This window comes from Corythoichthys intestinalis, chromosome 21, assembly GCF_030265065.1.
Source record: "Corythoichthys intestinalis isolate RoL2023-P3 chromosome 21, ASM3026506v1, whole genome shotgun sequence".
NCBI lineage: Eukaryota > Metazoa > Chordata > Actinopteri > Syngnathiformes > Syngnathidae > Corythoichthys > Corythoichthys intestinalis.
In genome coordinates this window covers 29373518-29393556 of record NC_080415.1, presented here as the reverse complement: position 1 = coordinate 29393556, position 20039 = coordinate 29373518, and the positions used below count along the sequence as shown (strand labels likewise).

The 20039-nt window shown below is 42.9% G+C and overlaps 1 protein-coding gene across 1 annotated transcript in view; it reads left to right on the top strand.

The window, feature by feature from the left end:
- Positions 1-20039, top strand: part of dock1 (dedicator of cytokinesis 1) — a 271810-nt gene that overhangs the window by 185712 nt on the left and 66059 nt on the right. The window contains exons 28-29 of the mRNA XM_057826650.1: positions 7079-7180; positions 13322-13416. Of these exons, the coding sequence (XP_057682633.1) occupies positions 7079-7180; positions 13322-13416 (197 nt within the window). The remainder of the gene's footprint in view (positions 1-7078; positions 7181-13321; positions 13417-20039) is intronic.

The window sequence follows — 20039 nt, the reverse complement described above, 5'->3', positions numbered from 1 at the left end:
GTTAGGAGAGATCCACTCCCAGGACGGATAGACAGGAAGCCCCAGGACCGCTAATGGGAATTAGCAGGCGAAGTTACAGTCCATAAAGATGCAGTGGAGTAAAGGAACAAGACACGGTCCATCTAGCCAGATGAGACGGGGGTAGCAGCGAGGACGTCCATCCAGCTTGGGGTCCGGACAGTCAGGAGGCTGCAGCTGAAAAATAGCCCCTCCCCAGAGGGGAAGAGGGAAAGGGGACACCGGGTGACTAGTGATGAAGAGACTAGACAACTAGATATTAACATTGGAAAATAGAAATAAAGTAAGAGAAGTGGTAGGTAGAGTGAGAAAAAGGAGATAGAACTCAGTGGCTGTACTTCCCCCAGCTTTATAGCTTCTAGTGCAGCTTAGACTAAACTTTGAGTCTACTCCGACTTCAACTAGCCTGACCATAAGCTTTGTTGAATAGGAATGTTTTTAATCTAATCTTAAATGTGCAGACTGTATCATTCAGGTGGCGGATTAGTTTGTCATATTTGTATGTTTGTAGAACAATTGGTTAGTCAGTTATTTGATCGGGGTGTTTTTTTGTTTGTTTTTCTTTGGGTTGTTGGTCAGTCTGTGTTGCTTGGTTATTTGATTGGTAAACTATTCAGTTTGCCGGTTCTTTAGTCAGTTTGTTGATTACTTGGTTGGTTATTTGATTGAGTGTTGTTTGATCAGTTTGTTGTTGAGTTACTGTAATGGCTGAAGGGAATAGGTACCGTTCTCGCACACACCATATAATTGTTTGCATTAGTCTAACACATTCATCTAACTATAGTTTAGGCAGACTTCACTCCGTGCCCTTGACACAGTAAAGTGAATCACCTTATCGGAGCTCATGAGGGGGAAAGGGAAAAAATGGTACCGTTTCTCGTAGGCACCGTCTAACTGTTTGCATTAGTCGAACACACGTAATATATTTAATCAGGGAATAGTATCATTTCTCATATTTACTGTAGGACTGAACTACTCTAAACACACCTAATACAAAACAAATAGAACACTAGAGTTTAATGAAAAGCAGAATAAGATACACAACGCCATCTTATCATAGAAGCCCAACGTGTGCGTCATGAGCAAGATTGACGCACCAAAACTTGCAATCAGTTCTGAAAGGACAAAGCGCGCTTTGTCCTAAAACAAGTAGAGCCAGCCCGGACAACAAAGTTGATAGCTTGGGACGTCAAGACCAGCGTCGGTCGCTGTGGTAACCACGTCCCATCCACGCACGGACCAAAACCGCCCAAGACCGGCCACAGAGGGATGGTCCCGAAACAATACGCAGTCACACCTTCAGCCCGGCCTCCTACACCACGGACTTAAAAAACAACAAGGCAAAGTAACAATTTATTAACACATAACTAAACTATTGAACTGAGAGATGATGCTGTTGTGGCCGCGACAGCCGGGGTAAACTTTTCCCTCATCGCCGCCTGTCTCATCAAGATGAATTTTTATTAGGGCTGTCAAACGATTAAAATTTTTAATCGAGTTATTCACAGCTTAAAAATTAATTAATCATAATTAATCGTAATTCAAACCATATCTAAAATATGTCATATTTTTCTGTAAATTATTGTTGGAATGGAAACATAAAACAAGACGGATATATACATTCAACATACTGTACATAAGTACTGTATTTGTTTATTATAACAATAAATCCACAAGTTGGCATTAACATTATTAACATTCTTTCTGTGAAAGGGATCCACGGATAGAAAGACTTGTAATTCTTAAAGGATAAATGTGAGTTTGTATATTGTGACTAAATATTGCCATCTAGTGTATTTGTTGAGCTTTCAGTAAATGATACTGTCGTGACTTAACTGTTCTGCCCAAATGCATGATGGGAAGTGGTGCAACCATGACTGTGTGTTGTCAGCAAATAGTATATCTTCTCTGCGTTGGGTGCAATGCATGTTGTTAAGAAAAAGACCAACTCCTGTCTTTCTTCCCCACGTTGCTTTCACACAATATTTATAGTAGTTGTGGGGGAGATGTTGAAGCTTTTGCCAATTAAAAGCACGACCCAAATGAGTGCTTGTATCAAGACCACTCACTTGACGCTGCCTCGTAGCTCTGTTAATAAGTAAAACGGCGCCGTTTGCAGCAATGCATGAGTGGGGCGTGCCGCGCATGCGTTAATTGCGTTAAATATTTTAACGTGATTGATTAAAAAATTTAATTACTGCCCGTTAACGCGATAAATTTGACAGCCCTAATTTTTTTTTGTCTTTCTTTTGTGGTGACCACTGCCTCGTGGCGAAGTTCGCCTAGGGAATTGTGTGGGGCATGTTGTATTCCTGGAGGGGGAACTGGTTTGGCCATGCGCGTTTCCGGCTGAGTCGCGGGACACTGGAGGGTAGCGGGGGACGCTGTTCGGCGAGTAGCACGGAGTCAACGGCATCGTCCGCTGCACTGATGGTCCCGGTTGTTCTGCTCGGTTGTCCAACGCCTGGCATCCCGGGCGTCCTCCCGGTTATTCTGCTCGGTGGTTCGCCGCCTGGCCTCCTGGTCGTCCATTCGGTTGTCTTCCGCCGGTGCCGATTGGGTTGCGGGTCTTACCAAATCAACATTTTCAGCATTTTGCTTTGGAGCCAAGTTGCATCAGAACCCAGAGCTGTCTCTTGTGGAAAAAAAACAACATATAAATACGTCTTTGGGACACTGAAACAATTAAAAATAGAATGTATTAAAATGTTTTTGGTTGCAAATGAGTTAAAGGGTTACTTAGGTACTTAGTTTATCTGTTGGTTTGTGTTTTGATTGCGAAATCAGTCATTTCAGTGGCTCATTTGGAGTCAGTTCATTTGTTGTTGGTTAGTGTGTCAGTGAGTCAGTAGCCTGATTGGGATTCCTCTTGGTTCTGAGGTCAGGATAGTTTGAGGCTCTGGTGGGAAACAACAACAATCAAAGACTTGTTTGATGATGACAAGCTGTTGAATGTTCATTTTCTTTACCTAATTGCTAGATCTGAGGTGTATAGCTGGCATGAAGGGCGGACAGTAATTCCCCGCGCTTTAGCTTTATTAATAAAAGCGGTGCAAACTTCAAAGCCTTCTTCTCAAGTCCCCTCGCTATGCACTCTTGAAAACAGCAACAGGACGTCAAAGTCTACTCTTCGCCTCAGCTGGAAATGCATCCCTATGATAACGATCCTGTTTAGCACATGTAATGCGGGCTAAGCCTCAATGCAGGACTTCTCATAAGAATGGAGCATATGCCACTTAACCTCACGGGCATACACGGCCCAATCTCACTTTTGATTTTACGCCTGTTCAATGCGGTCCGTGGCTGTTTTTTCAGCGTGCAAACAAACGTAATTGCAGCTGGAGGCGCTAGGATCAGCTGGCAAATCCTGATGGTAAATTAAATGGAGGTGAGGGACCTGGCGAGCGGGCCGACACACTGTTTTTCCAAGAGGAAAGCTGCCAAGAAAAAGTATCCCGACGTCACCTCGCCACAATTAAGATCTAAATGCAGAACAGGAGCACATGCCGCACCAGATGTTCAGGCGTTGGGAGCAAAATAGAGATGTGAGGTGTGACGGCAAATATTCCTGAGGATGCCGCTACCCATTCTCAACATGGATGGGTAAGGCGGAACCGAAGGCTCATCTATCTGCTTTAGTACAGCGACAAACCTTCTTTAAAGCCTAACTTTATTTGACTTTTTATGGACACACACAATGGATGGGCGCAAATCAGATAAATTGAGCAAGAAATGGTGAGAATAAAAGATTATTACCTCTTCAAAGGTAGACGCAAGGACATCTATTCCTAAACATCAACCTTCACAGATGCAGTTTACAGAATTAAATGTATCATCTGCAGTGTTGTCACAGATTACTTGAAAAAGTAATTTAATTACTGATTACGCTTCAAAAAGTAATCTAGTTACTTTACTCATTACTGAAGGAATCTGACCTTTTAGCCGACTTGCTGGAATCACGCCAGGCGAACCACCGGAAACGCGCTAGCGCAATTCCAACGACCCAGGCTGGCGAACTGCGACAACCCGGCCAAAAGGCCAAACTCCACACGTTCAGTCTTAACCACTTGTACTGACTCAATTTTAAAAGCTGGAAAAAGGCTTCGTAACACAAGTTGACAATTTATTCCAAGTTGGCAGCAATCATACAGCACAGAGAGACCCAGGCGAGGAGGCAAACTGGATCCAGGGTCAACATATCACAAGTCAACAAAAGATTCCCGAGAAAAATGACGAAGACCAGTTCAACATTCAGTCTTCTAAAAGCTCTGTTAAGGCGGGCTGTGGTCCGGAACAAGGGTGTGTTTGTGCGTTGTTTAGATTATTGTCTGTTGTCGATTGGAGAGAAGGATTTGGGCGTTACTGTTGTTGGGTCAACGAGAGTTAAGGATTTTTGGCAAACCTCAGCGCCACGTGAGTGCTGGTGTTCACTTCTCAGTCACGGGATCCTCTGTATGAGATGTTCCTTGTGGCAAGACAAGATCTCCCGCCATTTGTTCTGGACTGTCCAGAAAAGCTGATTGCGGGATTTGGTGGTGCAGACGTTGGCTTGTAGATGTCTTACCTAGCACTTGCTTAACAAAATAGTAACACACAGACACGAAGGAAACTGACTTGAATCACTGGTTTGGAAAAATGGACGCGTTAGATTGCTCGTTACTGAAAGAAAGTAATAAGCAGATAAGGGCATAAGAGATACAGAACGCATTCTGACCACGGAAGCCCAGCGCGTGTCATGCAGCTGACTGAGCGAGATTGACGCTGACAAGCAAGTGCTAGGCAAGACATCTACAAGCCAACGTCTGCACCACCAAATCCCGCAATCAGCTTTTCTGGACATTCCAGAACAAATGGCGGGACATCTTGTCTTGCCACAGGGACCCACGTCTGGACCATCAAAACGCCACCATCAGCTCTTCTAAGGGGCCAACTATGGAATGTCGAAAGCAAGGGCGAGACATGCTGCCTTACCCCAAAGAACGCCTGATATCCAACTGATAACACAAGAAGACCAAGGCTGAGAACTTGAACACTCAGTGCCTCTTTGGCGCTGAGGTGGACAAAACCTCCTACTCCTGTTGTCTCAGTAACGGTGACTCCGCAACTGTGACGAACGAAATATACAGCCCAATCTGCAACAGAAGATTATCCTAACCAACACCCTTCTGGCCCACAGCCCGTCCGCGAGAGCCTTCAAAAAGAAAATGCTTAACTAATCGTTGTCATTTTTCTCTGGAATCTTTTGTCCATCCATCCCACCCACCCACCCTCTGGAATCTTTTGTCCATCCGTCCGACCGCCCGCCTGCCCGCCCGTTTTGTCCGCCTGCCCGGGGTCGGGTTGCGGGGGCAGCAGCTTTAACAGGGCAGCCCAGACTTACCTCTCGCCAGCCACTTCAAACAGCTCCCCCGGCAGGATCCCAAGGCGTTCCCAGGCCAGCCGAGAGACATAGTCTCTCCAGCGTGTACTGGGTCTTCCCCGGGGCCTCCCGCTGGTGGTACATGCCCGGAACACCTCTCCGGGGAGGCGTCCTGGAGGCATCCGAACCAGATGCCCAAGCCACCTCAACTGGCTCCTCTCAACCCGGAGGAGTCGCGGCTCGTTACAGAGTCCCTCTCGGATGACCGAGCTTCTCACCCTATCTCTAAAGGAGAGCCCGGACACCCTGCGGAGGAAACGCATTTCGGCCGCTTGTATCTAGGATCTTGTTATTTCGGTCACGACCCACAGCTCGTGACCATAGGTGAGGGTAGGAGCGTAGATCGACTGGTAAATCGAGAGCTTTGCGTTTCGGCTCAGCTTCTTCTTCACCACTACGGACCGGTACAGAGTCCGCCTGTCGATCTCCCGCTCCCTCCTACCCTCACTTGTGAACAAGACCCCAAGATACTTGAACTCCTCCTCTTGGGGCAGGATCTCATCCCCAACCCGGAGAGGGCACGCCACCCTTTTCCGACTGAGGACCATGGTCTCAGATTTGGAGGTGCTGATCTTCATCCCAACCGCTTCACACTCAGCTCCGAACTGCTCCAGTGAGAGTTCGAGGTCATTGCTTGATGAAGCCAACAGCACCACATCATCTGCAATCTTTTGTTGACTTGTCATATGGTTACCCTGGATCAAGTTTGCCTCCTCGCATGGGTCTCTCTGTCCTGTATGATTGCTGCCGACTTGGAATAAATCGTGTTTGGAGGCCTTTTTCTGTGCTTTTTCAGTACAACAGGTTAAGACTAAGGTGAGAGCGCTGAGTTTGTTTTTTTTGGCTGGGTTGTCGGAGTTCCGCCAGCCCGAGTCGTTGGAAATGCGCGAGCGCGGTTCCGGCGGTTTGGCTGGCGTGGCTCCGGCAATCTGGCTAAAAGGTCAGATTCCTTCACCGTCTTTCAGAGAACTCCAGGAAACTTCCATATTCATCCCAAAATGTCCAAAATAGCAGACTTGGCAAAGAGACTGAACGAGATGTTACCTGAGCCGCATGCGTAATCCAGTTTATCACAAGCAGCTCATCTTGATGTCACTGTCGGTTTTAATTACGCCTTGTTATCTGTGCTCGAGTTCTCTTGATTGTCTCCATGATGCACTCTCTCTCTTCAATACCAATCATGCAAATGATTATTCAGATCTGTTTCTAATTGCAAGCCACAATCATTTGTACCCTATATAACTTAGATGGATCTAAGAGATCCACGGGATATTTTGCGCTATTCATTGCCCTTCTTTTTGAAATTTAGACACAAAAACTACCTGTCAGCAATTGTATAAAGTATACTCTAAGTTGGCAAGTCCCGCCAGGCGCGTGACGGGCATCCGAACACCTCCCCTCCGGCCGGCCGCCTATCTGCGCCGTGCAGCGCCGCTAACCCGAGCCAGCTAAGGCGGCCCTTTTGGGACATCACAGGCTTTCGTAATCAGCCGAGACAAGGGGAGGCCGGCGGGTTAATGAGATCGGGCACAGTGCGGGAAGAAGGCGAGGGGTCTCCTGCTTCCAAACTCCTATCCAATCAAGCCTGCAAGTGCACGGGAATTCCAACTTAACACACTTCTACTTGTTTTTGTTGTGCAGGGGAGCTTCGTGGCGAGCATGACGGCCACTCTGAGGCAGATGGACGACTACCACTACGCACATCTGATCAACACCTTCGGCAAAATAAGGAGCGATGTGGTGGTGAGGCTTAATTTGCTGACTTTTTTCGTCATTTTAAATTCTAAATTCATTGACCCTAACCTGCTCGAGCAGCAGAAGTTGAGCACAAACTCCGTGACCTTGACTGCGTTTCCCTGTGAGGCCACAGTGAGGCTGTTGGCAAGACAAACAATCACTGCGAGGAGGCTGGAATCTTTGCACAGATTGATTGTTCCTCTTGCAGCTATAGCCACATTTCAAAGCTGTCTGCAGCTCACAGGAGGTTTTTTTTCACCCCCTTCGTCCAAACACGCCACCTCAAATCCCTCAAAGATGCGGCCCGGACTGAACCGCTTTGAAATTGCTTGCTTGCTTGCTTTTGTCCTTGTTATTCTCGAGCCAAAAGAATGGACATTTTTAGGGCTTTCCCATATTCAATCTTGGAAAACTTTCATGTAGCAGCATGAAATGTGCTAGGCACGTCTATTACAAATAGACTCTCCAAAATGTCTCAAGAAGCAGTGCCTGAATAGACGGCAAAGTTTGACATTTTGGTTTGAAGTAGCAATTATGGGGGCAAATTCAACTGTTTTGAGGACTCCTTCGAAAAGGAACTCCAAGAAATTTGCTCATATTGCTACCAAATTGAAAACACGTATACTCGACTGATGGATGTTGTTACATTATTAACTCTTTTTCCTAGAGATGTGACAAAAAATTTGGCCCCAAAAATAGCTAAAATTGCATTTTCACTTTCAGTTAAAAGACCAAAAATTTACCACCGAATTGTGTTAAGAACCGTAGTCCTCTTGTGATGACGTTATCAAAACACAGTGAGAAGCAACACTACTGGTTCACAGCCAACATGTACGCAGTTTGTAAGTATTTTGAGGTATCAAAGAAATATATGGCGGAAAACACCGACAAGATTGAAAAAGCAGTTTCTGATCTTGCACTCCTCTTTAAAAGAAACTGCTGTATTTTAAGCCAAAACAACTGTTGTGTTTGATAGAACAATATGTCTATATGCTGCCAACAGATTCATGGCACATTCAGCTCCCGAAGTATTTTTTTATTTGTCTGTTTTACCCTGAAAACCCCCATTTACAGACGTCGCGCAACTGCTTTTGTTTTAACAGCCATAAAACGAAGGTAATTAATTAGATTTATTATTCAAAATGTCTGTCGTTTTTAGCTTCAAATCATTAATTAATGTCTCATAATTCCATTAAAGAAAAAACGTCTTTAAAAAATTATTCATTCACATATTTTAAACTTTCAAACAAATTATGTCACAATGAAAAAAATGGCGTCTGTAAAAAAGTCACGGATATCTACCTCATAACTATCGCTAAATTGTATTTTTTTGTTACTGCTGCATTTTCTCCGATATGTTAGATGATAAATAATTGATCCAAACAAAGAAAAATTGAAAACTTTTAAAAGGGTAAATATATGAGAAAGAAAATCTCGACCACTCCTTGACGTCTGCGATTTCTGCATCACGACCTTTGTTATATTACCATGTTTCACCCGTAAAATCCCCCCAAAATCCAGCTTTGGCCATGCACAGCTCTGTCTTGACACTCAGTGATACATGCTCCATGGAGTTTTTGGATCGAAACAAGGTAAGTACGCAATAATATCTCGTTAAAGTCATGGCGTCTGTAATTCTGCTCTTACGTGCTCTCACCTCCAGATAGGGTTTTGCTGTTTAAAAAACATTATTTTTTGGAAATACCCTCTTGTTCAAAATTTTCTTCCCCCAGAAAATGGAGATTTTAAGCTTTCCAATGATGTATCACACATGCATATCGGACAATTTTGAAAGTTGGCCAAATTGGGGGTCTCAGAGCGGAACTTCAAGTCACCTGAGTGTTTCCCGCCATATAAATTATTACATGATGTTAAATAAATTAATTTGCTCCATCGCTGCTACACAGGAATTCGGCCCGTGCGTGAGTAGTTTGGAGTTTAATCGAGCGAACAGTATACAAATAACGTAGTATTTAAATTCATACACTGCTGGCCAAAAGTATTGGCCTCCCTGCAATTCTGTCAGATAATGCTCAATTTCTACCACAAAATGATTGCAATTACAAATGGTTTGTTAGTAATATCTTCATTTATTTTGCTTGTAATGAAAAAAAAAACAAAAGATAATGGGGTGGGGGAAGTCATTGTCATTTTACACATATCTCCAAAAATGGGCCGGACAAAAACATTGGCACCCTCAGCCTAATACTTGCAAGTAGAGATGTTCGATCGGGTCCGATCACGTCATTTTCAAAGTATCGGAATCGGCAAAAAAATAACGGCCATGCCTTTTTTTTAATATATATATATATTTTTTTTAATTAAATCGTTTTCTAATTGCATTTAACGTTACAGACATAATGTTACACTCATCCAGAGTCTTTAGTTTAGGCTTAAGGTAGGGTTATCAAATTTATCCCGATAACGGCGGTAATTAATTTTTTAAAAAATGTATCACGTTAAAATGTTTAACGCAATTAATGCATGAGCTGCACGACCCACTCACGCATTATTGCGCTCAATCTGTAATGGCACTGTTTTACCCATATAGAGAGATAAAAGGCAGCGTAAAATGAGTAGAGTGAATTTTGGCAGCCTTTGGAGCCTTTTTTTAATTGGCCAAAGCCTTACAATCCCTCTCCCTACGATTAGAAAAATCATGGGAAGCAATGTGGGGAAGCAAGGGAGCAATTGATCTTTTTCTTATCACCTTATGCTATTTCCCAACGCAGAGAAGATATATCAATTGGTAGCACTACGCACAGTCATGGTTCCACTTCCCATCTTGCATTTGGGCATGGCTACAGTATCATTTACTGAAAGCTCAACAAATACACTAGATGGCAATATTTAGTCATAATATATAAAGTCACACGTCTTTCTATCCGTAGATCCGTCTCACAGAAAGAATGTTAATAATGTAAATGCCATCTTGAGGATTTATAGTCATAATAAACAAATACAGTACTTATGTACTGTATGTTGAATGTATATATTCGTCCGAGTTTTAGTCATTTTTTTCTTAATGCATTGCCAAAATGTATATGATCGGGAAAAATTATCGGGAATGATTGGAATTGAATCGGCAGCAAAAAAAAAAGCAATCGGATCGGGAAATATCGGGATGGGCAGATACTCAAACTAAAATGATCGGGATCGGATCGGGAGCAAAAAAACATGATCGGAACAACCCTACTTGCAAGCACAAGTATTAGACAAAATAACTGCGAACAACCACTTCTGGTATCCATCAATGAGTTTCTTACAATTATCTGCTGGAATTTTAGACCATTCTTTTTGGCCAACTGCTCCAGTTCTCAGAGATTCGAAGGGTGCTTTCTCCAAATCTCTCCACAGGTGTTCTATGGGATTCAGGTCTGGACTCATTGCTGGTCACTTTAGAAGTGTCCAGCACTGTATGTTAGACTCTTTATGGCATATTCACTGTTGCCACTAGAGAGCAGTGTATCTGCCCAAATCAATAAAACGAAATACTTTGAAAACAAATCAATACAACGTCACTAATTAAACGAATACTCGAAGCAACAAAATTTGATTTTAAGCACTTTTCTAATCGAATTACTCGAGTTAATTGATTAACCATTGCAGCACTAGAGTTGTATTTTCAGGCGTAGGAGAGATTGTAATCGGCTTGTAAAGAGAGAGAATGGACTAGTTTTTTGTTGTTGTTATTGTTGTGAACTCCACTTCCACATAAACATACATCGAGATCATCATTTAGCTTAGCATTTTTTGAGTGTCCCAAACTTCCAAGAAAGTGCAATTATCAAGGTTTCATCGGCCCGACGTGTGTGTCTACGTCCACTGCACAGAATGCTATAACGACGCCAGCACTTTTGGACGTGTTCAGAGTTTGCCACAAAACGCTCACTGCCTCAAGGAATGCACCCCCCTCATGGGGTTACCTTTCAACTAATTTTTCGAGCCTCCGGTGTAGTAGAACCAATGCCAAGGTTTTTTTTTTTTGTTTTGGCCAAGAATTTTGCTTTCGGTACATCCCTACTTTTTACTCATTGGCTGAGAAATGTGTTGGAATTTAATGTGTCACAAAACAACCCAAAAAAAAGCATTTTTCTGCTCTACTTTACAGTGGGGCAAATAAGTATTTAGTCAACCACCAATTGTGCAAGTTCTCCTACTTGAAAAGATTAGAGAGGCCTGTAATTGTCAACATGGGTTAACCTCAACCATGAGAGACAGAATGTGGAAAAAAAAAACACAGAAAATCACGTTGTTTGATTTTTAAAGAAGTTATTTCCAAATTAGAGTGGAAAATAAGTATTTGGTCACCTACAAACAAGCAAGATTTCTGGCTGTCAAAGAGGTCTAACTTCTAACAAGGTCTAACGAGGCTCCACTCGTTACCTGTATTAATGGCACCTGTTTTAACTCATTATCGGTATAAAAGACACCTGTCCCCAAACTCAGTCAGTCACACTACAAACTCCACAATGGCCAAGACCAAAGAGCTGTCGAAGGACACCAGAGACAAAATTGTAGACCTTCACCAGGCTGGGAAGACTGAATCTGCAATAGGTAAAACGCTTGGTGTAAAGAAATCAACTGTGGGAGCAATTATTAGAAAATGGAAGACATACAAGACCACTGATAATCTCCCTCGATCTGGGGCTCCATGCAAGATCTCACCCCGTGGCGTCAAAATGATAACAAGAACAGTGAGCAAAAATCCCAGAACCACACGGGGGGGACCTAGTAAATGACCTACAGAGAGCTGGGACCACAGTAACAAACACTACTATCAGTAACACAATGCGCCACCAGGGACTCAAATCCTGCACTGCCAGACGTGTCCACCTGCTGAAGAAAGTACACGTTCAGGCCCTTCTGCAGTTCCCTAGAGACCATTTAGATCAGGGGTGGGCAAACCGGTCCTCGAGGGCCACAGTGGGTCCTGGTCTTTGTTCGAACTGACCCAGCACAGATAGTATAACCAATGAGGTTTCAGCAGAAATGAGAAGCACCTGACTGCAATCGACTGATTGCTGCTTGTAAAACAGCAGATTGGTGAAAATGTGTCCTCTTAATGGGTTGCAACAAAAACCCGCACCCACTGCGGCCCTTTGTGGAATAGTTTGCCCACCCCTGATTTAGATGATCCAGAAGAGGAGTGGGAGAATGGGTTATGGTCAGATGAAACCAAAACAGAACATTTTGGTAGAAACACAGGTTCTCGTGTTTGGAGGTAAAGGATTCTGAATTGCATCCAAAGAACACCATACCCACTGTGAAGCATGGGGGTGGAGACATCATGCTTTTGGGCTGTTTTTCTGCCAAGAGGCCTTGACGACTGATCTGTGTAAAGGAAATAATGAACGGGGCCATGTATCGAGAGATTTTGAGTGAAAATCTCCTTCCATCAGCAAGGGCATTGAAGATAAGACGTGGTTGGGTCTTTCAGCATGGCAATGATCCCAAACACACAGCCAGGCCAACAAAGGAGTGGCTTCGTAAGAATCATTTCAAAGTCTTGGAGTGGCCTAGCCAGTCTCCAGATCTCAACCCCATGGAAAATCTGTGGAGGGAGTTGAAAGTCCGTGTTGCCCAATGACAGCCCCAAAACATCACTGCTCTAGAGGAGATCTGCATGGAGGAATGGGCCAAAATACCAGCAACAGTGTGTGAAAAGCTTGTGAAGAGTACAGAAAACGTTTGACCTCCGTTATTGCCAACAAAGGGTACATAACAAAGTATTGAGAACTTTTGGTATTGACCAAATACTTATTTTCCACCATGGTTTGCAAATAAGTTATTTAAAAATCTTAATAAAATTTTCTCTTATTTTTTTCCACATTCTGTCGCTCATGGTTGAGGTTTAACCATGTTGACAATTACAGGCCTCTCTAATATTTTCAAGTGGGAGAACTTGCACAATTAGTGGTTGACTTCATACTTATTTGCCCCACTGTTATGAGCAAAGAACAGAGAAAGTTAGAAACAAACTTTTTTTCTCCCCCTTGTGGAAGTAGAGTCTACTGTGGTTCAGTAGGCTTTTCATCACTAAGCACAATATTATGGTCGTTGTGAAATATCAGTGAAAATGCTGTAATTCCCAGCAATACGGTTCTGCTTGACCACCGTGAACTGTAGCGCAACTTTCTTTTGCAGGACTTCCTCATGGAAACCTTCATCATGTTTAAAGACCTCATCGGGAAGAACGTCTACCCCTCGGACTGGGTCATAATGAACATGATGCAAAACAAGTAAGTGGCGAGCCGCTGTGCCTTTTAAAGTCCCAACGCTGACGTTGCTAAGGAACAGGAGTCAAAAGTGGGTTAGCATGGCTGCGCCTTGTTCTCCTCCCTCCCCCGATCCCTCCATGCAAATAATATCAACACCAGGCCTCAGCGGCAATGCCGCAATCAAATGAGCAGCCAGTAAACAATCGCATGAATTATAAATGCTAATCTCCAACATTTAGTCCCTGCGTCTTTTGTCGTTTTTTCACTCCGATCCAGTCCGATGCCGCGTGGTTGAAATAAAAAAAGGTTTATTGGTTTACTCAAGAGCTGTTGAGAAGCGTTCCCATCACCACAATATTAGCTATAACAATCTAGTACATTGGACTATTTATAGAAGACAATACGCTAGTGTGCCTGTGTGGTGGCCATGTTAGTGGGGGCAATATTCCTGTCAAGTCTATGTGGATTGAAAATAATCAAGCATTTTTCATGAGGCTTATTTTCAGTTTAATGTTCAAACATGTCCTATTACCACATCGTCGTTATGGTTCGGAGTGCCATCGTGTTTGCCAACTACAACTGCTGCGATTAACACTGAAGTCCTGTTTTTTTTTTGGCTGTAAAGAAATACCAGAAAGGCGTCAAATGTCCCTGATACCAAACTGACTACTGGGCTTTGTCAAACAATAGACAACTCAAAGAAGAAATCAAGCAGGCCACCCCCCTACTAGTGTTGTATCGGTCGCGAACGATTCGTTCTTTTTGAACGAATTGTTTGGGTGAACGAGACCGAACTAATCACCATCTGCACTGATTCGTTCTATGAAGTTGGGGCTTGTTCGCTCCGTGGGAGGGCGTTGAGCAAGCAGCAGCGTCTTCTGACATCGCACACGACCAATCAGACGCCAGCCTTATCGCGGGCAGGGGAGGGAGCGGAAACCGAATCAGGGCGTCTGTCACTCACTTCCACGTGTAGCCAATAAGCAGCCAGCGTGCAGGCAGGAGGGCAAGACTGAGTTATGTCACTTCCCGTTCAGTGACTCGGTCCTCCGGTTCCTGACCTAGCTTGCTGCTAACTTGACTTTGCAGTAATGTGGTGAACGAGTCAAAAAATGAAAGGAAATGACTTTGTCACATATTTGTTAAAGTGGAGCCTATCAAATGCTGCTCAAACAGACAAAAACACCACACAAACCTAGCGAGCATGGTTTAGTGTACTACTTTTCTCAACAGACTCGGGACTACTATCAAATTTACAGTAGTTTAAAACACTTTCGCGGGTAGCTACGAGGCAAGCAAAAGCTGAGCTGCGGTTGCGTGACGGCAGTGCGGGGGGAGAGAACTGTCATTGTATGGAGGCTTCATGGCAGCGATATTTACCTCATATGTGCACAGAAAAAAAGAATATTTAGTATGATCACCATAATACTGATTTGCAATGAAACTGTATATACATGTCAATTTTTTTCCGACTGTTTTATATATTTTTTCGTGTCAGAGCGTGTCGGGTGTTGGTTGGTTTGACAAATTATGTCCATCCGTCCATCATGTGCTACTCAAGCGCCCAAAAACAACGCACGCGGACACGGGAGATGTCGCAATATGTCTACATTTTTCTTAACAGACTAATGAGAGTAGAAAGGCAACTTCGTAAAGAGCAAACAATTATTTCTCGTCAGCATTTGACGATCTGAGATGAGGGGACGACAGGGGAGCTGATCGGATTATTTTATTTGTTAATACCAGTGCAAAAATTCAATACGATCATCTTAATACGGATTTGCAATTAAACTGTCAAATATCAAAATGTAGTATTGTTTTTATTTCCGAGCAGCACATTTGACAACTAGCTAGTTACACTTTAGTTTTAACAATAGTGACCAAAAATAATAGTGATGAGCAGAAAAACTAAAATACAACAAAGCGAGAGGTAAATATGATGTGTTGGTCGTTCCATATTTAGAAATTAAACTTTCAATTTATTTTTATTTTCGTGACAGCAAGCATGCCGCGTTGGCTGGTAGCAGCAGCATTGTATATGTGATCAAGATCATGCTAAAGAAAGTCCATGCGCCCCCGACCCCAAACACCCACTCCCCCCACAAAAGGAAAATGTTTAACCGTGTCCTAAATCGAAATGCAAGCACAAGCCATGACTTTGATCCCATTGAACTAGGACAGACGACGCGGAAGTTCTCCCTCGCTTTTGCAGCAGCGGGAGGGAGACGAGGCTGTCTGTGAAAGCAGAATGATATCGCCTGTCACTCATTTCTGAAACTACGACGAGTGGTCAATGAGGAGCCTGTGTGCAAGAGAGGGAGGGACCAAGCAATGTCACTTCCCGTTCAGTTATACTGAGAAGCGGTCTTTGGTGATTCGTTCGGCAACGTCACTTCCCGTTCACTAACCGAACGATTCATTTGGGCGGGGAGGGATATGAGGGGGGCGAACGATTCGTTGAACGATTTGTTTGAACGAATCTTTTTACTGAACGAACCGGAATGGATTCGTTTACTCAAGTGAACGACAGATCCCGTCACTACCCCCTACACACTCCTGTGGAGTTGCTGCCTAGGTGTTTCACTCTGGATAGCTGCAATTAGCATCTTGAATATATGGGGCCGTTTACATGGTGACTCTCCGAGAAGACGAAAAATGTCATGTCTGCATTTATATGGTTCCGTCTCCATTCGAGCCCTGGGAAAATGGCGAAGTGTCATTTGTCACCACATAAAAAATGTTTTGTTTTTTATTACACCGTCCCTTGTACTGTAGGCAAACTGCAGCTTTTGGTAGATGTAAAAAGGTTGTCCGCCTGATTGCCTGCCTGAGCGGTCCACTGTCCGACAAGCAAACAACTGTTTTTGTTCAACTGGACAAACCTATTCATAAGGGGGAGAGAAAATGATATCTAAAGGTGTTCATTGCCTCACACTTTGTCTCCATACAGTTTACACACACACATACAGTATATGTGAGACATACTGTAAGTCTGACCAGAATATGGTTCCATGCATGAAGTTAAAAAAAAAAAAAAAAAAAACCTGACAAGTATGTTCCATTTGGTTTACACAGAGGATAAAACTGGAAGAGTAGTCTTGGCTTATGTTGGTCTTAACAGGGAGCAGCTGGATTCAGCCTTGTGAAATGAGTTATGTCATATTCACAGTTGCGACTAGAGGGCAGTGTATGCGCCCAAATCAATAAAACTAAATGCAAACACTTTCAAAGCAAATCATTACAATGCCACTTTAATTATACGGATACTTGAAGCAGCAAAATTTAATTTGAATCTTTTTTTTTTTTTTAATCAAATTAGTTGAGTTAATCGATTAATTGTTGCTCGTTATCTATATATATTAGGGGGTGTGACAATACATACAATGGAATGATAAAATCAGTTCGATTCAAACAGTTAATATAAACATATTTGATGTGAAGGATGTTATAGAATGTATAATGTATTAATGTGCAAAACCTGAAAACTAACATCAGTTACTTTGTTGAGTAAGTAATTACTCATACAATGTGGTAACTGAGTTACTAACTGAATTACTTTTTGGGTGAAGTAATTTGTAACTAACTAATTTTTTTTTTTTTTAAAGTAAGATTAACAACACAGCAAGTTACGCTCAAAATAATCTGCAAATGCCTTGTATAAAAAAAATACACCATCTCCTACAACAACAAAAATATGCACTGGACTTTCGACAAACAGTACTTACAGTGGGGCAAATAAGTATTTAGTCAACCACTAATTGTGCAAGTTCTCCCACTTGAAAATATTAGAGAGGCCTGTAATTGTCAACATGGGTAAACCTTTAACCATGTGAGACAGAATGTGGAAAAAACCTAGAAAATCACATTGTTTGATTTTTAAACAATTTATTTGCAAATCATGGTGGAAAATAAGTATTTGGTCAATACCAAAAGTTCATCTCAATACTTTGTTATGTACCCTTTGTTGCTAATAACGGAGGTCAAACGTTTCCTGTAACTCTTCACAAGCTTTTTACACACTGTTGCTGGTATTTTGGCCCATTCCTCCATGCAGATCTCCTCTTGAGCAGTGATGTTTTGGGGCTGTCGTTGGGCAACACGGACTTTCAACTCCCTCCACAGATTTTCTATGGGGTTGAGATCTGGAGACTAGCTAGGCCACTCCAGGACTTTGAAATGCTTCTTCCGAACCCACTCCTTTGTTGCCCTGGCTGTGTGTTTGGGATCATTGCCATGCTGAAAGACCCAGCCACGTCTCATCTTCAATGCCCTTGCTGATGGAAGGAGGTTTTTCCCTTTCCTTTCCTTTACACAAATCAGTCGTCCTGGTCCCTTTGCAGAAAAACAGCCCCAAAGCATGATGTTTCCACCCCCATGCTTCACAGTGGGTATGGTGTTCTTCGGATGCAATTCAGTATTCTTTCTCCTCCAAACACGAGAACCTGTGTTTCTACCAAAAAGTTCTATTTTGGTTTCATCTGACCATAACACATTCTCCCAGTCCTCTTCTGGATCATCCAAATTCTCTCTAGCGAACCGCAGACGGGCCTGGATGTGTACTTTCTTCAGTAGGGGGACATGTCTGGCAGTGCAGGATTTGAGTCCCTGGCGGCGCATTGTGTTACTGATAGTAGCCTTTGTTACTGTGGTCCCAGCTCTCTGGAGGTCATTCACTAGGTCCTCCCTTGTGGTTCTGGGATTTTTGCTCACCGTTCTTGTTATCATTTTGACACCACGGGGTGAGATCTTGCATGGAGCCCCAGATCGAGGGAGATTATCACTGGTCTTGTATGTCTTCCATTTTCTAATAATTGCTCCCACAGTTGATTTCTTTACACCAAGCGTTTTACCTATTGCAGATTCAGTCTTCCCAGCCTGGTGCAGGTCTACAATGTTGTCTCTGGTGTCCTTCGACAGCTCTTTGGTGTTGGCCATAGTGGAGTTTGGAGTGTGACTGACTGAGGTTGTGGACAGGTGTCTTTTATACCAATAATGAGTTAAAACAGGTGCCATTAATACAGGTAACGAGTGGAGCCTCGTTAGACCTCTTTAGAAGAAGCCAGAAATCTTGCTTGTTTGTAGGTGACCAAATACTTATTTTCCACTCTAAATTGGAAATAAATTCTTTAAAAATCATACAATGTGATTTTCTGTTTTTTTTTTTGTGTCACATTCTGTCTCTCATGGTTGAGGTTTACCCATGTTGACAATTACAGGCCTCTTTAATCTTTTCAAGTAGGAGAACTTCCACAATTGGTGGTTGACTAAATACTTATTTGTCCCACTGTATGTGCGAGTACGTTTTTTTTAAATTTATTTATTTGTTTTGTTTTGTTTTTATTTCCACACTACGAAACCTGAATCCCTTGTGTTTTAGTCTTTGCTTTTGGATTGGCATGGCAGCAAATCTTAGTGCCTCATTCATGATGGAGCTTCACCATAGCCCCCTACTTTTACAAACATACTTACTTACATACCGTGCTCTTAATTCACTCCCTGAGGAAAAGTGCCCAAGTTACAATGCAGCGTTTTGCAAAATTACTTCTCATCTTCATTAGACGTCCGCTTGTCCCTTAGGTAACCTTGCGCCTTTGTGTGTTCTTGAGCTTAATTAGCACATGTTGGCTTAAGTATCCTCGCAGGGATGGCAAGACGAGTGCACAACATTTTTTTTTTTCTTTTTGAACTTTATAAAACAACAGTTGCGTGCCCATTTTGCCCAGTCGGCTGAACGCATACCCTCGCAGGCGAGTTTTGATAGTTAAGTTGCTGCGCTTCTTTATAGCTGCTGATGTGCTGAATCACACAGCTGCACGAAGTCATCTTCATCATTATCATCATCATCATGGTTCTTTTAGTCTTCCGCTACTCTGTTCTCCCAGCTGCTTCATTAAAAGATTGGGCTAGAATTAGAATAATGAGTGGGTTTTAACATCGTGCAATTGCAATGTTGTTACTTGCGAAGGGAAACATTACCGATAAATGCTGCTTAATCAGGGTATTTGGTGAAAATGTTTTGCTTTTTACATTATTTTCAAACGCAAAAGGCAAACTGTGACGGGTGTTAGAAAGATGTGATGCAACTAATTGCCTGTCATTAACAGCTAACATAACAATAATGAGTGAGTTATTATTTGATCTGGACTTCGGATCAGCACAATTTTTCAGCACAAGACCAAGATCAGGGGGTGAATTTCGGCGTTTGACTAACTCGTAGGAAGTCGTACAAGTTTAGCACCTGAAACTCCAAAAATATGTACAGCGGTACCTCGATCGCAACGACATACGATCTTTTCGACATCCGACGTAAAATTTGACTTGTCATTCGTCTCGACATGTGACGACACGCTCGAAATGTGCTCGACGATTTTTCACAGCGACGGACTTTCATTGTTTTCCCGCGAGACGGATGCACGGTGGATTTTCTTGTGAGAAAATAAACATGGGTCCTAAACAGTGTTGGGAGTAACGCCGTTACGTAACGGCGTTATTTTTTCAGTAACGGGATAATCTAACTAATTACTTTTTCCGCCGTTACAACGCCGTTACCGTTACTGACGGCCAAAAGCGGTGCGTTACTTACTCTGAATAAATTGAAGAAACTACTAGCCGTGTCGAGTCGACTCTCTGCTCTGTTGATTTGT